The following is a 17806-nucleotide window of genomic DNA, read 5'->3' as shown; positions in this document are numbered from 1 at the left end:
TACTAAAATTGATTTACCAAATTGACAAAAGTGTAAAATAAATCATAAATACACGAGTTTTTAGTGAATATTATTTCATGGGTAGTAAAAATATATAATGGTATCTTTTTATATTTAAAATGTATAAAATAATGAAAGAATAGAATGTATCAGTTAAAATCTTGACGTAGTCATGTCTTTTTTTTTGATAGAGCAACTTCTATAAGAGACTTCTTTGTTACTAAACTCATGGACTTCGAGAGCATGAATTCGTTTAATATCTGGCTGAACCTCCTCTCAGGCAATCTATTACCGATAAATTCCGATAAATCTTCGTTTCCGATATATTGGAAAATATACTGCGTTTTTGTCTGGTCAGTGGAAATTATTACCACAGTTTTGTCAATTTTTGGTTGCTTCTTTATACCGATAGAGAAAATCGTCAACGATGTCTTAATCATCTTCATAATCACCGCAGAAGGAATGTTTATGGTTATGCGAATTTTGATGCAAGAAAAACTAGTGAAGGAATTGATACGAGCACTGAACAACTTTATGCGCATTAAGGATACAATGAAGGATAATATTATAGAAAGAAATTTGAAACCTATGAAGATTCCATTCAGATTTTATTTAGTAATGGGCGTACCTTCTGTTTTCGTATATTGTGGCATTCCATTTCTTTTGGCGTTTGAAAAAAGTTCTTTCTACTACGTAGACTTCAAGATGCCGGCCATATTTTTTAAGGAACCATTTTCTATTGGTCTTTTCATGGTAGGCAATACTATGGTATTAATCGCCAACATATATATTTTTATTAAGAAGGTCAGCGTAGACGTTTATATAACATACCTGATAGCGTTAATAACGGCACAGTATCAGTACATTGCTACAAAACTCGTACTGATATTTCAAGACGATAATCCGCAGAATAATTATGCCAGTTTGTCAAAGGATTTCGAGATAAATTCTGCAGAAAGAAAAATCAGAATCTTATGTCGGCAACATACTTCTGTCATACGGTAAATATATTTTGTACAATATGTTAGAATTTCTTAGACTTCTAATAAAATTACAAACTACTTTCACAAATTTTGATTTCAACATTTCTATAATGCAATTTCAATATAACACTTTTTCATGAGATATTATAAATACAATTTATGCGATTTGTTTCAGTATAACATTAATGTTAAGGAAATTAATGTCTTTAAGCTTTTCTTTGATTTACGTGAACAATGTTTTTCGATTTTGTTTCCTTGGTATTATGTTGACCAGAGTAAGTAATAATATTTCACATTAAATATTTTTAAAATCTTTTTTTTAACTGCTTTGATTCAATAAATGTGTAATGCTATATAATTGTCGCAAATTACTATCAATTGTAGTATAGCAGCGATGTGTCTTCGTGAAACTTTAGATATCCGTGTCTCTGGTTGAAGGATTCATGGTCTGTATGTATGGATCTGGGGCATTAGTGCAATTCTATATATTGTGTTCTTCCGTCCAAAAATTATTGGAAGCGGTAAGTTGTGACATATATTGTTTTTTATGTTTATATTCTCTTTCCATTTTGACCAAATGTAAAATTCGATTATTAATTGTTAAATTGTGAAAAAAATTTTTTTGTATTGCATAACAATTTTGCTAGCACGTTTTATAGTCAATAAAAATTATTAATAACTTTAATAATTATATAATATAATTTACTTAACTAAATTTTATATATTTAAAATTAAAAATTTTATATTTTACATATAAAAAAATTTAATTTGAAATTTTGAGATTGAGAATTGTATCATATTATGTACCTCGTTTTTGTGGTTGAGTTTAGAGCACGGAAATAACGGATAAAGCATTTCACGAAGATTGGAATCGATTTAAAGTATCCGTAAAACGTACATTTATGTTGATGATGATGGCTAGTAATAATTTAGAAATTAAACTTGCAGCATTTGAGAAATTTAGTTTGTCTTTGCCTTCGTTTATTACGGTAAGATTATTTATTTTTACTGTGTAATTAATAATTTATTGTTTTGACATCTGAAAATAATTTTTTGTAATTTTTAAATAATTTTCTAGGTTTTGAATCAAGCTTACTCTTTTGCCCTATTGATTTTAAGAGTAAATTGAAAATGATAAAAATGATGCTGCGTTTGTCTGAATTATAGCGACTATATTTATTAAAATATAATTATTATAAATATTGAAATTTTATAACTATTGTTGAACATTAAGTTTCACTGCTTTATCTCAATTATATATAGCATCATTGCGCACGTTGCGATAACAATTAACCGCAAGTATTCACGATGCGCGCAATTGCGAGCTTTGACAGCAGGGTGTTATAATTGATCCATGTGTATTAAAGTGCTTTTGTCGAGATCACGCGTCACGATTCTTTTTCTTTTTGCAACCGTTGTGCAATACAGTTCTCTCTGTGAGATATAGTTCTTTAAAAAAATAGTCATTATATTTAAAATCTCAGTATTCATATTCTTTAAACCTGCTTTTGATCAAATAATTTTGCACGCTAGGCTCAACAAATATTAAAATCTTTGATATTAAAAATATGGAAAAAATTCTATTTTACCATAGTTTGTAATTGTTGGCTTACTAAAAGCGATAAACATTGAATTTACCGCTTAAATAAAAATATAAGTAATATAATATGTAGCTGTCGCTTGGTAAAAAGAAGCAAATAAAAATTCTAATTCTTTATAATGATAAATATTATAAAGTTCAACAGAGCAAATATGATTCTATTTCATATTTTAAATAGTAGCTGTAAGTGCAACAGACGGCAATATTGCAGAGAAGAAAATCAATAACTTTACCTGATTAAGTATATTAGAAGATAATGATGGATTGAGAAAAACCATAACGTAGGTGATAGTCGTTCCTCAGATAAATCTGTTTTAAAAAATTTTGTAATAAAATTATGTAAGCAAATTAAACTGGGTTAACTACAAATCGAAACTAAGCTTGCGTTAGACAGGTTTTACGATATCTACGGTTCTTATTGTTCTGTCGCAGTCGAGCAAGCGTTATAAGATAATTACCGCTTTACAGAGCTTGGCAATTAAAAGAAGGCTTCTAGTCGCATGCATCTGTACGATTAATAAACTAAATAAGATCGTACTGCAATGTTCATCTGTTATTACGATACCTGTGTGTGTGTGTGTGTGTGTGTGTGTATTTGATTCACTGTATGATATTCTCTGTATGATAAAATATGATATATTAATAATAGGTGAATACAGAAAGTAGCAATTGACGTAGTAATTAAAGGGAAATAATAAATGAAGATTGGCAAAGGGTTGAAAACAATTCTCAAAGCGAAATAGAAAAGCGATGCATATATGTTTCGATAGACAAGCGTATGCGAACGTGATAATATTGTAACATACAACAAACGACCTTTACATTATCTTGACGTACTAAATGTGCCTTACCGACAACCTAAATGTAAGTGAATCGTGTCAAAAAAAACTTTTAAAAGGATCTTTTTCAATCCTTTCGTGACGTTGCCATCGCAATACAAATAATTAAAATCACTTTTGTAATTAATCTATACATTTTTTGTCATAGCAAGTCTGTTTAAATTTTATTTACAGTGACAAAGTAACTTTAGTTCTTGGGTGAAACATCTCAATGTCAAATTAATGACAACTAAAAATCATCGCTCGCAAGAAATGTGCGCATGCTTCGCGCGTGCTCAGCGCTAGTCAGTTTGGAATTTTTGATCGCAAAAGATATAAAACCGCGATGCGGAAGGTTCGCACGTTCTTTTCTCATTCTGGCTAATTACAAGTAATCGCGATCAAAGTACAATCTTTACAGTGCGCAAATAATTCCCGTTCGTTCTGTACTTGCGTGTATAGCTGTGCTCGCTCCAAATATTGCATCTTAGCAAGTGCCGAAATACTCTCGAACACAATCTATCGCGAAAAAAACGATGGTTCCAAAGATGGATTTTCAAAACGTGAACCCTTTAAACGTTCGCTTAAACATGATTTCGGGTAATTTATTACCCTTGACACCGGGTGATTCGCAATTTCCGATAATGCAGAAGCTATACAGCGCTTTCACTTGGCTGATCGAAGTGATTCAAACATCCGTATTAATTCCCGGGATGATCTTAGTCTCGCGAGAGAAAGCTCTGAACGACGGTCTGCTCACTTTGGTAGTCACGATAGAAGTATTCTTTATGTTTACGCGAATTTACGCGCGCAAAAAGCTGTTGAGTCAATTGATCCAGAAATTCAATGATATTCTGAGCGTTGCGGACGAGACAATGCAAAATATCGTGACAACCACCCTGAAACCTATGGAAGATCCGCTCAGATTTTACTGGTTGGCTGGCTGGCCGGCTGTCGGCGTGTGGTTTTGTATACCGTTCCTATTTATTTTCGAGAGAAGTTCCTTTTTTTACGAGGATTTTAAGATGCCGGCAGTTTTCTCTAAGCAGCCATTCTCGATGAATATCTTCCTGATGGGCAATGTTATTATACTGTGCGGTGAAATGTATATATTTGTAAAGAAAGTCGGACTGGATGTTTATATGATACATCTAATAATGCTGTTAACAGCGCAGTATCGATATATCGCTACGAGACTTGCGGTAATATTTCGAGATGGAAATCCGCAAAATGAATTTAATAAATCTTCTCGGAAACATTCCCCCGAAATAGATCACTGGGAGGAAAGAGAGATGAGAGCGGTATGTCGACATTACAATGCCGTCATTCAGTAAGTAATCAAGTAAACTATATTCACAAATTTGTTAAATAAAACGAAAAATTATTTGAAAAAGCTCTAATAATTCTATATAAAAATCTGATTCAAAACTCTGTATTTCTTTATTTTTTATTCAAAATTAAATTAACACATTATTGACCAGAGACGTGTTATTTTGACTTTTGTTGCCTAAATATTGATTGGTGACGAGATCATCAATCAATAATTGATGATTACTGTGTTTAAATCATTGTGCAAAGTTGTTAGAGCTTAAAATTGATAAAATTTTTATTATAGAATTCGTGATTGTGTTTATCCTTCACTTTTTGCCGTGGTTTGATTTTCTCATGGCCTTTTATGCATTATAAACAAAATTTTGTTTCTATTGAATTTTTTAAAGTGGTGCATCGCAAATCTAATCAGATTTTTTTAGTACTATAAATATTATTTCTTCTAAGATATACTTTATAATTAGTACTTTACAATATATCTTATGCGTTTTATTTTAGTTTATCATCTTTGTTAAAACAATTGCTATCTTTGAACCTTAGTATGATTTATGTGAACAACGTGTTACGATTTTGTTTTATCGGTATCATGTTGAGCGCAGTGAGTAACAACTGCTAACATTAATTTTACATTTAATATTAACATTTAATATATAAGTTAATTATAAACAATTACATTGGTATTAAGTTAATACAATTAAATTTTAATTGTATTGATAATTTTATATTATTTTATGAACTATATATATATGTATAAGCGACGTTATTACATTGATATGTCTTCAGATACCGTCAATGACTTTTGTGGAAAGTTTGTTGGTCAGTACGTTCTCGTTTGGCTCAGTAGTGCAATTTTATATGTTGTGTTTTTGTGTCCAACAGTTATACGATGCGGTAAGTTTTATTGCAATATAGTCTTTACATTGTTTCCTTTTTCAAAATTAAGTTAACGTTATAAATAACTACCGTTCTATGTTAATATATAAATTTCAGCTTTTCTAGCTATCCACAGCAATTAAAAAAATAATTATTGAATAATGATTATACATATTTAATTTTTTAATATTAAATATCCGTGAATATAATTATTAGCAATTATAAATGAAAAAAGAGATAATCAAGAGACACGGTAGTGTCTCGCGCCAAGTTCACGCACAGCGCAAGACCAACCGTGTCTCTTTACGCGAGACCGAGAGCTGAGACGAGCCGAGATTATCGGATCTCAATTAATAATTACATGCAATTATTTATAATTATTCTATGTTCAATTTAGAGTACAAAAATGACGAATAAAGCATTTCAAGAAAAGTGGTATCAGTTTGGACCGTCTATGAAACGTACATTTATGATGATGATATTGGGAAATAACTTAGAATGCAAGCTTTCGGCGTGCGATAAATTTAATTTATCTTTACCCGCATTTATGGCAGTAAGAACATATGTATTCTCTATATTTTTATATTTTATATGCAACAATACTATTATTTTTACTAAATTTCACATCAGTTTTTCTAAATTTTTTGATCTTTTAGATATTGAATCAATCGTATTCGATTTGCCTTCTGCTTTTGAGAGTAAAGTGATCAACAATGAAGATTATGCGTGAACAATTTAAATATAGCAATTCTTTAAACTAAATTTTTGTTTTGCAATCTAAAGGTAACAATTAATAACTTTACGAACAAATAATAATTTATTTATGATATCTCTGAGATTATTGATTACATTAAACCAATAACACTATTAGTATAATTTGTAGATAACAGTTGCCCGCACCTTTAAATAAAATATAAAATAATATGCAACATAAATTATTATTAACATTAATCATTATTCCATGATTATTAAAACATAATAATTTCTTTTTGTCCTTGTTTTCCTGCAATGTTGAAGCATATTTATGACAAAAATAATGTGTGAAAGCTTACTCAATTGTGATGACTTATTCTAACAAACAAGAATGCAAGATCTTGTATTGTTCATAAATGACATTTTGTAGAATATAAGCAGCATATTTACTTCCGATTTGCAGATCAATCCATAATTTTGCCTTGATGAGACATGCATCAAGCAACGTCAAGCACTACAGCTATTTCGAATTTTACAACTCCGTGGCTGTCGACCAAATACCATAAGATAATTGTCGGTCTATAAAGTAGTGGAATTTTCAAAGAAAATTTTATCCTGAAAGATAAACATAATATTTAAATGAAAGAGTTTTCCGTTTTGTTTTAATGTTTCTACTGTCCGTCATTATTATTGTAATATTTATTTTATGAACACATTTTGTTCCTCTACGATAGCACACGACAGTCTTTTTGTGATATTATTTATTAAAAGAGACTGTTGATGCCTGTAATTATCCTGAATAATAATCAGGCAAGGTAAATATCAATAATTGTGCGCGGACATCATCGCTGTCAGTATGACAGCGCATTATGTATTGATAAAACTCTTAGAAGTTGTAGGAACTCAAAGAGAATAATAAAACGCTGAAGATGAAGTCATTTTTCACTTTTGTGAGAAACGTCTTGCATGTTCCTTGGAAGAAAACGAAAAAAGATATTTACAATATAGCATAATGACAAAACGGAGGTGTTAAAGTTTGTCAAATATAATTTTTCATCGCAGAAAGGTAACACAGAGAGTATGGATTTCCAAAACGTGAATCCTTTAAACGTTCGCTTAAACCTCATTTCGGGCAACTTGTTACCCTTGACATCAGATGATTCGGATTTTTCAATCACGTGGAAGCTATACGGCATCTGCACGTGGTTGATCGAAGTGATCCAAATAATTGTATTAATTCCTGGAATGGTCTTGGCCCCGTGGGAAAAGGTTTTGAGAGACGGTACTGTTACCAGCGTGCTCACAGTAGAAGTGTTTTTTATGATCACGCGAATTTACTCACGCAGAAAGCTGACGACTCAATTGATCCAAAGATTAAATGACATTTTGCGTGTTGCGGACAAAACCATGAAATGTATCGTAACGACGACTCTGAAACCTATGGAGTTTCCGCTCAAGTTTTATTGGATATCCGGTTGGTCGAGTGTCTTCGCATGGTCCTGTACACCGTTTCTGTTGATCCTCGAGAAGGCTTCTTTTTTATACGAGGACTACAGGATGCCAGTAGTCTTTTCCAAGCAGCCGTTTTCAACTGAGATCTTTCTGCTGGGCAACATCTTCATGCTGTTCGGTAACATGTATATTTTTATAAAGAAAGTCGGGCTGGATGTTTATATGATACATCTGGTGTTGTTGATAACGGCGCAGTATCGATATATTTCTGCGAGGCTTGTAGCGATATTTCAAGAGGAAAGTCTGCGAAACAAATTTAATGAATCTTCCCGGATATATCCTTCTGAAATAGATCGATCGGCGGAAAAAGAGATGAAAATGATATGTCAGCATTACAGAACTGTCATTCAGTAAGTAGTCAATTAAATTTATTAATAAATTTGTTAGTAAAATGAAAAACTGTTTGAAGAAAGTGCATTAATAGAATACTATAAAAACTTAAATTAAAATTCTGTATTTTATTGATCTCTTATGCAAAATCTTATTCATGCATATTTCTTGATGTAGGTATATTTATTGATGCTTATTTTTTATCATAATTTTATGCAATATTTTCGAGCTTTATGCATTAAAAAAGTGTGTTATACAAGAGCTATTCTATACATCCATATAATTGAATAAAGAATGTAGATGGCACTCTTATTTAGTGCGCATTTTAAAAAATACAACTAATAGTTTTGAAGATTATTAGAATATTAATGTATTTTTTGACATTTTTATGAATAAAGAAGCTTTGTTTTAGCTTATCGTTGACGCTAAAAAAATTGCTCTCTTTGAACTTTAGTTTGATCTATGTGAATAGTGTGTTTCGGTTTTGTTTTATTGGTATTATGGTGCGTACAGTAGCGGATACAGTGAGTAACATCTGATAACGTTACTCATCTGATAACGTTACTCATTTTATTATTTAGCATTTTATATATGAGAATTAATTTGAAATACTTATATCTGTAAATGTATATTGTTTTATCAATTATATTATATGAACGATATATTTCCATACTAATGTCTTTTAGACAGGGTCCACGACTTTTGTGGATGGTTTGTCGATCTTCATGTACGCATGCGGCTCAATAGTGCAATTCTACGTATTGTGCTTTTCCGTTCAACAACTATTAGACGCTGTAAATTTTATCATAACGTAGTTTTTATATTTTTTTTCCTTTTTAAATCAGATATTTCATATATATATGTATATTTATATTAGAATTATTGCTCTGTGATATAACAAATTTATTTTTTAACATTGCATAATATTTAAAAAAAAATATATATATATAATTATAAGTTAAATTATATATTATTATTTATTATTGTTCTATGGTCAATTTAGAGTACAGAAATAACAAAAAAAGCATTTCATGAAAAATGGTATCACTATGGACCGTCTATAAGACGCACATTTATGATGATGATACTAGCTAATAATTTAGAATGCAAAGTTGCAGCGTGTGATAAATTTAATTTATCTCTGCCCTCATTTATGACAGTAAGAATATGTATACTTGTTAAATCTTTATATGTAATAATATTATAAAAATTATGTCTTTTTTTCCTAAATTTTCTGTCGGTTTTTTAGATTATGAATCAATCATATTCGATTTGCCTCTTGCTTTTAAGGAGTCGATAAACAATAATGAAGAACATGTTGATATGTTGATTACGATATTTCTTATGCTGTGTGATTTAGAGGTAACAAATTGCTTGGTAAGAAATTTGTGAATAAATAGCAATTTGTTTATAATATATATATAAAACTACAAAATAATTCAAATTATATTAAAATATATATTAATGTTAGTATAGTTTTTAAATTTCTGCACATTTAAGTAAAAAATAATGTACAATATATTAATTAGATTAATTTTTCTATTGTTATTAAAACATTCTTTTTTAATTGCGATATTTTGCAATTAGTTGCAGTACTAAAATATATTAATCAAATACTAAAAGATTTTTAAAAATTCAATTACTGATCAATTATACGAATAAAAAATGAAGAATCTTCTCTCGTCTATGTAATATCGTAGAAGAATGAGACATATTAATAAAATTTCTGAAGATGCTGTTTGGTAACACTTTGCATAATATTAATATAGTATAAATAGCGCATTTAACATATATACCGATTTAATTCCTTGCAGATTAATCAATATATTTCTACACGCAATAAAACACACATCAAACACTAAACTATTACATAGCATCAGATACTGTATTATATTTCAAATTTGACAACTCCGCGACTGTCGACACAACAGCATTTTTCCTTATATACCATTTTCTAGCCACAAAAGAATTTGATGTCGCAGCAGAATATGTTAGTAATTTATTACGGATACTGATTTGCTAAAAATAATTTTGCTTAATCTATCTTGCTAATATGTTAAGCAATCTGAAAAAAATAAATTATGACAGCAAAACTTTGTCACTATCACATATCTAGTATACAGTTAATTGTAATAAATAATTTTACGACGTACCCGTATTTCTGTATTTCCCAAAATCTAATAATGAAAATCACGTTTGTCAACAAGAGTATAGGATAAAACAATCCGAAATTACTTCACCTGAGAGATTCCTGTCGCCATGTGACATTGTATATGATAGCGATGTTGCTCTTCAGCCAGATAGACGCACATGGAGATTAGCCTGAATTTGCTCGCACCTGCGAGAACCTCTTCCGACGTCGGCTTCAATGAAAGGTCACTGCTTTCGTTGGTTATCCCGAATTACACTGAACTTAGAAAGGAACCAGGAATGGACCGATATGCCATCGCCGAGAGCGAATCAATTTAGTATCTTACCGTACGTCATGCAGTCGGTGCTGTTGAAGACTTTGGACGCCTTGCGCGATGTCAGACGCCGATCGCCGTATATCGTCACCGCCTGCACCTGCAGTAAGTACACTTGAGCTCTAGATACTTCAGCTCATAATATGTCTTATCCTGGGAAATACATACGGAAATCCTAATTAAAACAACCTAAATGTTGAATCAATGATATAAATTGTAACAGCAAACTTTTTAACATTTCGAACTAATAATCTGCAAGATTTACTTTAAATAAATCGAAATCGTTTAATATGAATTTTATGACTTAACTTGGAGCTTTGGATTTAAGATAGTTTTATAAGATGGCAATTAACTTCATTAATATTTTCCTGTAATTATTTAAAATAAAATTAGTACAATATTTTTATTAATTGTTGCGCATAAAACAATTATCAAAGGTTTTCTGAAGAAGTTGCCAATAATAAGAAAAACTTACTTTAAGAATTGTTTTGAGGTATAGAGTCGTTTGTTGGTCCATAAATAAGTCTACTCCAGCATACTTTGTAAAACGATATCGGCACGTCCGATGCCGGTTTAACCCACCGTAGATTAATACGCAACTTTCCACCGACGAGACGTGCATTAGACAGTGTCAAGTTCTGCGGTTTCTTTGGATTTCGCGGCTCTGGAATGACCGAGATGTTCTAAAATAATTGTTTCTTTGACAGCATACTAAATTAGTATTTAATGCATTTTATAATAGCATTTTATTTTTCACAAGTAATTTTCACGCACACCGATAGAAGAGTACTGAAGTCTGGAAAACAGTACGAGTGGCAATGGCATGAAAAATGAAGCTAAGTAGGCACATTTAGTATTAAAAGTAGCAATTTGCCTCAAGAGTCATTTATAACTAACACAACAACTTTGATCATTAAGGGTAATTGACTTAAACTTCCTTAGTTTATTCAAGAAGAAAATAAATACGGGAAAAACTTTGTAAAACATTAATTGTAAAAAAAATAATCAATACTCTCAAATCAGACTACAATGATATACGCCTGACGGGTATAAAACCAAAGCTTCGAATCGGACGCGCGTTTAGTTTTAAATGTACAGTAGCGTAGAGTAGGACATAAAAGTCAAAAGTATTAAACGTTCATAAAGAAGCATCCGAACCATCACTATATAATACGAATAACTTTCAAAGAAACAGTAGTCGAGAGCGATGGACTTCCAAAACGTGCATCTCTTAAATGATCTAATAAACAAACTCTCGGGCAATTTGTTTCCGATCACAAGCAATTCGTCATTCTCGATTGGCTGGAAGATATACAGCGCTTGTGTGTGGCTTATCTTTGGATGTGCGAAGATCTTGGAGTTCTGCGGCTTTATCATGGCGTCGAAAGATACGCTTTTAAGTGATGGAATGATCACCATCACATACATCTTAGAAGTGTTATTCTTACTCATGCAACTTAATGCGCGCAGAAGTTACATTGTACGATTTATCCGAATGATGAACGATATCCTCCGCCTTCAGGACGAAACTATGAAGCGCGTCATGGCGAAAAACATGAAGCTGATGCGGTTTCCGATCGAGATGTTTTGCATACTCGGTTTAGGGTCCGCGGTGGCGTGGCACCTCGTTCAAATCGTGTCAGTTACGCGGAAAAAGAATTCCTTCTGTTATGAGGATTTCAGGACGCCGGCTGCATTCTCGCCGCAGCCAATGTCGCTCAGAAATTATTTATTGGGAAGTGTATTTGTGTTGATCTCCACCATATTTTCTATTGGAAAGAAGATCGGCGTATACACTTACATGATGCATCTAATAATGTTAATGACGACGCAATATCAGTACCTCACGGTTAAACTCCAAAAATTATTTCAAGAGAAAAAACCGCAAGATGACCACGGATCGACAAGGGAAAGACACGGGCAAAAAACAAATCAATGGTTGGAGAAAGAAATGAGAAAATTGTGTCGGTATCACACTATTATAATCCAGTAAGTATCTTATTAAACGGTAAACGTTAGATTCTGATACCGTGTTACAAACAATACTTGCAAAACCTAATAAAAAGATAATTACACTAATAATTATTATAATAAAACAGTAATAAGAAAGTATTGATTATAGTATAATTACGAAATGTTATTAACTATATTGAAATACATATAATATATTAACCTGTGTGTTTCATATCTTATAACATTTTACGTTTCATATCATGCATATTTCTTTGTTTCAGAATGTCTGTTTTACTAAAAGAAATTCTGTCGTCTAATATCGTTTTAATGTATCTAACTAATGTCTTTCGATTCTGTTTTCTCGGTGTTTTAATGGCTGTGAGTAAAAACTGTTAAAATTAACTTTTCTTTATAATATCACATTAAACTCCATATTAAAACTTATATTATCATTAAATATAATATAATATAATATAATATATAATATATATGTAAAGTTTTTGTAATGTTTTAGTCATCCAGGTCTTTAGTTGAGGAGGTTGTGGTTATCATGCACACACTTTGTTCGATAAGCGAATTTTTGATGATGTGCATTTGCGTGCAATTTTTATTAGATGCGGTAAGTTTGACGATGTCAAAATACACAACATAACAGAAATATACAAACGGCAATAAAAATATTTTTATCTCTCACTTAACAATGATTAAGTTTCGAAATTGGTAGCATTCTAATAGTTTAAAATAATCTTTTCTCAGAATAAAATTATATTTCTCTTTTAGGTCTATTATATTTTTAAACGTGTAGATATATTTCTACATACTTCTACAATAGACATATATTTCGCACAAAAGCGATAAAGTAGTGCATTCCGATGAAAAGTTAAAATATATTTTTTCTTAATAACGTCTACAACTAAAGATATATCTAAAAAATAAATAATACAATGCATAAAGTCATAAATCATACATCCCGATTGATCAATGATAACCGCGTGAATGTGACATTTTCAATTGAATTTTTACTTACTTATATGTTAGAGGGAACATTTAATCCGGTTTTGCATGATCTGTTGATGCGTGACCCGTTCATCATGTTAATTGTCGTTTCTTTTTTATCAACTAAACCTGTTTGGCGCAATCGCGACATACGTGTAGCTGGAAAATTTATGTGCTAATGTATTAACAATTTATTTAAAGTGCGTTTAAAATAATAATTGACACTATATTTTATTTATGCTGGTAACATCGTTAAAATTAATTACAGTACAATTATCTTTTTTGTTATCACATCGCATAATCGTTTTCGCGACCTTTTGATGGTGACTTTTGATATTTCACGTTAGCCATTAGCCTTCACTTCGAGAAATTTAATTTGCCTACGAATCAACATTAAACAATACTTACCGTGTACAATTTGCACAAACGATTAACACAACTCTAGAACTTTTGACTGCGGGTTAATGGTCCGAAATTAACAAACAAACAGTCTTCAAGCACAAACATACTCATCAAGAAATTTCCTTTGATGCAACGTTACATGTCGACCTTGCGTGAGACGAGTCATTCCACAAGTTCGGATAATCAACCATAATAACTAGTCTTCCACAACTTTTTTAAATTATTGTTTTCTTGTCTCAATTTAGAGTAAAGAAATAACGGACAAAGCGTTTCACGAAGATTGGTATTGGTTCAAGCCGTCGGTGAAACGTTCATTTCTATTGCTGACAATGGCCAACAAATTAGAATGTAAACTTACAAAGTTCACAAATTACAATTTGACATTGCCTGCGTTCACATTGGTAAGATTTCGTCTGTATTAGTCGTAACGTTATCGTATGTATGCATTACAATTTTCTTTCAACATAACGAATAATCTTTCAGGTATTGAATCATGCATATTCATTCACCATTTTGTTTCTAAAAATAAAAAATGAAAAATAAAAATTTCCAGAAATGACAACTGGAAGAATGTACCTATTGGATTTATCATCAATAAAATTGAATAATTGATTTTGTAAGTTCTAATATCGTTGCAATTCTTTTTTGTAGAAGAAAAAAATTAACTGCAAATAACAAAGTGGTTAACATTTTAGATTAGATAAATGTATAAATTATTAGCACAATACTTAAAAATGTATCATTAAAACAAATGTGAGAAAAATATAATCACAATATACAATAAATTTTTGTTATGTATGTATAACAAATCTTGCATCTCCATTATGGATTATTCATGATTGTTGACTCAATAAGTGTTTATCAGTAAAATGTGTTGGTTTACTTTAAACTACTTATTTCCGTTTAATACTATCCTCTTATTTGAATTTGTTTTAATTTTTCTTTATGGTTGCACTCACCTTTTGCTTTAAAGGATTTGGATGATTGCGAATCCATAGCCGCGATCCATTGCCTATAACGATATACAATTTTCGATCATCTTGTACGCCAAGTTTTCTTCATAATTATTTTTTATTTTTTGCAGACGTCAATTTTTTAATAATTTAATAATGTATTTATTGTATGAAATAGAAAACAATGTTCTATTTTTGTAGTATAAAAAAGACAGTAAAGATTTCTCTTATTTTGCAAGATAAAAATCATAACTGATAAAATTATAAACAACTTTTTATTGTCACTAAAAGGAGAATGTTAAAAATAGTTCGATTTTGGCCTATGGTGTGGAACCAAAACTACAAATAGTTTTTTATAGATTTTATACCGTAGAATCATGTGGTAAAGTCCGTTTTCTTCGAGACAGCGGGGAAAGTACGGAAAAATTTTAAAAAAGACCATGAAAAATGCAATTTCCCGTATAAAAACACATGTACTTATGGATGTACTTGAGTGAACACAAGTGTGTCCAAGCTTTTTTCTTGTGGGTGTGTGTGTGTGTGTGTGTGTGTGTGTGTGTGTGTTCTGATAAAAGTATTTAATTTTCTAATCAAATGTTTCTTCACCGTTGGCATTAGCGTTACCAGATGTGCATCACGGAGAGGTTGCCTGAGCGGTTTTTGCACATTATTTGGCTCTGAAAAGAGCCGATTAAAAGTAATAATATCACATGTAGATATTCAGTCAGACTCAGTAACTTTATTATCATCTGAATCGGATGACCAATCATTTTCAAAAATGGATGAAAAATTGAACGTTCGTAGCCGTATTGTGTTTAAATATTTCGTCTTTTTTCAATATTTCCATACTTTTCCCGCTGTCTAGAGAAAAACGAACTTTACCACGTGATTCTACGGTATAAAATCTATAAGAAACCATTTGTAGTTTTGGTTCCACACCATGGGCTAAAATCGATCTATCTTTAACATCCTCCTTATAATATCTAATTGTCAATATGACAGCACTGTGAGAGCGATCATTGACGTTATACGGTCAGAGAATAGCCGCTCCATGATTCCCTTGCTTCAGTATAAACTCTATGCAATTAGACACGCGACTCCTGCAACAGAAATTATAATATCTAATTTTTAATATAGCAGTGCTGTCAGAGCGATCATTGACGTCGTACGGTCAGAGAATAGCCGCCGAATGATTCCCTTGCTTCAGTATAAACTCCATGCAATTATTATATCTGTGCCAGAGAGACACAGCTCCTCCAACAGAAATTATAATATCTAATTCTCAATATAGCAGCGCTGTCAGAGCGATCATTCAAAATTAGATATTATAATTTCTGTTGCACGAGGTCTCTCTGGCATAGATATAATAATTGTATGAAGTTTATACTAAAGCAAGGGAATAATTGGGCGGCTATTCTCTGACCGTACGACGTCAATAATCGCACTGACAGCGCTGCTATATTGACAATTAGATATTATAATTTCTGTTGCAAGAGATGCGTCTGTGTGACAGAGATATAATAATTGCATGGAGTTTATACTGAAGGAAGGGAATCATTGGGCGGCTATTCTCTGACCGTACAACGTCAATGATCGCTCTCACAGCGCTGCCATATTGACAATTAGATATTATAAGAAGGATGTTAAAGATGGATCGATTTTAGCCGATGGTGTGGAACCAAAACTACAAATGGTTTCTTATAGATTTTATACCGTAGAATCACGTGGTAAAGTTCGTTTTTCTCTAGACAGCGGGAAAAGTACGGAAATATTGAAAAAAAGACGAAATATTTAAACACAATACAGCTACCAACGTTCAGTTTTTCATCCATTTTTGAGAATGATTGGTCATGCAATTCAGATGATAATAAAGTTACTGAGTTTGACTGAATATCTACATGTGATATTATTACTTTTAATCGGCTCTTTTCAGAGCCAAATAATGTGCAAAAACCGCTCAGGCAACCTCTCCGTGATGCACATCGGGTAACGCTAATACCGACGGTAAAGAAACATTTAATTAGAAAATCAAATACTTTTATCAGAACACACACACACACACACAACCACACTCACACACGCACACACACACACACCCACAAGAAAAAAGCTTGGACACACTTGTGTTCACTCAAGTACATCTATAAGTACATGTGTTTTTATACGGAAAATTGCATTTTTCATGATCTTTTTTTCAATTTTTCCGTACTTTCCCCGCTGTCTAGAAGAAAACGGACTTTACCACGTGATTCTACGGTATAAAATCTATAAGAAACCATTTGTAGTTTTGGTTCCACACCATGGGCCAAAATCGACCTATTTTTAACATCCTTCTTTATACTTTTCATTTCAGTAAAGAAAACACAAAACCAATTAAAATTTGGCTAAATACGACAGAAAAGTGTAAATGTAGTTATTAGCAGACTTTGTGTACATGTTATTAAGAAAAAGCACCTAAGAAAAATTTTACAAATCTCGGTTAACAATAATAATATATTATATAACTTACTTGAAATTTATTACATCGTTTCTCTTCAGTGATGGTTGTTCTTAATTACAATGTAACTGTTAAGCACATATGATAATGAATGTCAAATAAAACAATTAAATTTTTATAAAAATCATTTTATAATGCATAAAAATATAAATCAGTTTAAAACCTATTATACATGTTTATATATATAATTAAGTAGTAAAATAATAAATATTATATTATTTTTGCACTGTGTGGGAGCAACATGAAACATGGAACAGGCACAAGGCAGTAAAAACTGAATTTTATAAAAAAAAATAACTTATATAAAATAAATCTACGTATATTAATTTTATATACACTATTCCACAAGAAATAGAACACATTTTTCAGAGACAAAAAAATTGAGCAATTCTTAAATCTCCA

At 31.2% G+C, this 17806-nt stretch overlaps 4 protein-coding genes and 1 long non-coding RNA gene across 8 annotated transcripts in view; 4 read left to right on the top strand and 1 right to left on the bottom strand.

The window, feature by feature from the left end:
• Nucleotides 1-2956, bottom strand: part of LOC136998380 (uncharacterized) — a 32834-nt gene extending 29878 nt beyond the window's left edge. Inside the window, exons 1-3 of the long non-coding RNA XR_010888935.1 lie at nt 2817-2956; nt 832-949; nt 629-763 (exon numbers count right to left, since the gene is read on the bottom strand). This is a non-coding gene — a long non-coding RNA (uncharacterized lncRNA). The remainder of the gene's footprint in view (nt 1-628; nt 764-831; nt 950-2816) is intronic.
• Nucleotides 471-2364, top strand: LOC136998373 (odorant receptor 46a-like). 2 transcript variants are annotated; one of them, XM_067350946.1, is made up of 5 exons: nt 471-1001; nt 1159-1258; nt 1400-1504; nt 1814-1972; nt 2062-2364. In XM_067350946.1, the coding sequence occupies exons 1-5, from the start codon at nt 475-477 to the stop codon at nt 2110-2112; spliced, it is 942 nt and encodes a 313-aa protein (XP_067207047.1). In that variant the 5' UTR covers nt 471-474; the 3' UTR covers nt 2113-2364. The 2 variants fall into 2 exon arrangements, with proteins under 2 accessions (XP_067207047.1, XP_067207048.1); XM_067350947.1 differs by having other exon boundaries at nt 885-1001; nt 1422-1504.
• A 324-nt stretch (nt 2957-3280) lies between the features above and the next one.
• Nucleotides 3281-6874, top strand: LOC105678928 (odorant receptor 49a-like). The gene is made up of 6 exons (XM_012378653.2): nt 3281-3447; nt 3597-4731; nt 5229-5328; nt 5514-5621; nt 6001-6156; nt 6260-6874. The coding sequence occupies exons 2-6, from the start codon at nt 3938-3940 to the stop codon at nt 6308-6310; spliced, it is 1209 nt and encodes a 402-aa protein (XP_012234076.1). The 5' UTR covers nt 3281-3447; nt 3597-3937; the 3' UTR covers nt 6311-6874.
• A 502-nt stretch (nt 6875-7376) lies between these two features.
• Nucleotides 7377-10439, top strand: LOC105678929 (odorant receptor 49a-like). 3 transcript variants are annotated; one of them, XR_010888923.1, is made up of 7 exons: nt 7377-8158; nt 8551-8662; nt 8825-8932; nt 9142-9297; nt 9388-9500; nt 9726-9880; nt 9953-10439. XR_010888923.1 is itself a non-coding variant. In XM_012378655.2 (5 exons), exons 1-5 carry the CDS (start codon nt 7377-7379, stop codon nt 9436-9438), a joined length of 1209 nt encoding a protein of 402 aa, XP_012234078.1. In that variant the 3' UTR covers nt 9439-9712. The 3 variants fall into 3 exon arrangements, 1 of the variants encoding a protein (XP_012234078.1); XR_010888922.1 differs by having other exon boundaries at nt 9388-9515; nt 9953-10438; XM_012378655.2 differs by lacking the exons at nt 9726-9880; nt 9953-10439 and having other exon boundaries at nt 9388-9712.
• Nucleotides 10440-11749: 1310 nt separating this feature from the next.
• On the top strand, nt 11750-14668 carry LOC105678930 (uncharacterized). The gene is made up of 5 exons (XM_012378656.2): nt 11750-12592; nt 12838-12934; nt 13071-13175; nt 14200-14355; nt 14438-14668. The coding sequence occupies exons 1-5, from the start codon at nt 11811-11813 to the stop codon at nt 14495-14497; spliced, it is 1200 nt and encodes a 399-aa protein (XP_012234079.2). The 5' UTR covers nt 11750-11810; the 3' UTR covers nt 14498-14668.
• The last annotated feature ends 3138 nt before the right edge of the window (nt 14669-17806 follow it).

Source organism: Linepithema humile, chromosome 3, assembly GCF_040581485.1.
Source record: "Linepithema humile isolate Giens D197 chromosome 3, Lhum_UNIL_v1.0, whole genome shotgun sequence".
In the NCBI taxonomy this organism is placed as follows: Eukaryota; Metazoa; Arthropoda; class Insecta; order Hymenoptera; family Formicidae; genus Linepithema; species Linepithema humile.
Note: the sequence above shows the minus strand (reverse complement) of the source record. Positions and strands in the feature narration are given on the sequence as shown.

Excerpts from the sequence above, each read along its gene's own strand:
- LOC105678929 (XM_012378655.2), top strand. The coding sequence starts at position 7,377 with ATGGATTTCCAAAACGTGAATCCTTTAAACGTTCGCTTAAACCTCATT. Across the intron at positions 8,663-8,824 it reads TGCGTACAGTAGCGGATACA|ACAGGGTCCACGACTTTTGT; the intron begins GTGAGTAACATC and ends AATGTCTTTTAG. Across the intron at positions 8,933-9,141 it reads TTCAACAACTATTAGACGCT|AGTACAGAAATAACAAAAAA; the intron begins GTAAATTTTATC and ends TGGTCAATTTAG.
- LOC105678928 (XM_012378653.2), top strand. The coding sequence starts at position 3,938 with ATGGTTCCAAAGATGGATTTTCAAAACGTGAACCCTTTAAACGTTCGC. Across the intron at positions 4,732-5,228 it reads CATTACAATGCCGTCATTCA|TTTATCATCTTTGTTAAAAC; the intron begins GTAAGTAATCAA and ends GTTTTATTTTAG. Across the intron at positions 6,157-6,259 it reads CTTTACCCGCATTTATGGCA|ATATTGAATCAATCGTATTC; the intron begins GTAAGAACATAT and ends TTGATCTTTTAG.
- LOC136998373 (XM_067350946.1), top strand. The coding sequence starts at position 475 with ATGCGAATTTTGATGCAAGAAAAACTAGTGAAGGAATTGATACGAGCA. Across the intron at positions 1,002-1,158 it reads CAACATACTTCTGTCATACG|TATAACATTAATGTTAAGGA; the intron begins GTAAATATATTT and ends GATTTGTTTCAG. Across the intron at positions 1,259-1,399 it reads TTGGTATTATGTTGACCAGA|ATATCCGTGTCTCTGGTTGA; the intron begins GTAAGTAATAAT and ends GTGAAACTTTAG.
- LOC105678930 (XM_012378656.2), top strand. The coding sequence starts at position 11,811 with ATGGACTTCCAAAACGTGCATCTCTTAAATGATCTAATAAACAAACTC. Across the intron at positions 12,935-13,070 it reads TTCTCGGTGTTTTAATGGCT|TCATCCAGGTCTTTAGTTGA; the intron begins GTGAGTAAAAAC and ends GTAATGTTTTAG. Across the intron at positions 13,176-14,199 it reads TGCAATTTTTATTAGATGCG|AGTAAAGAAATAACGGACAA; the intron begins GTAAGTTTGACG and ends GTCTCAATTTAG.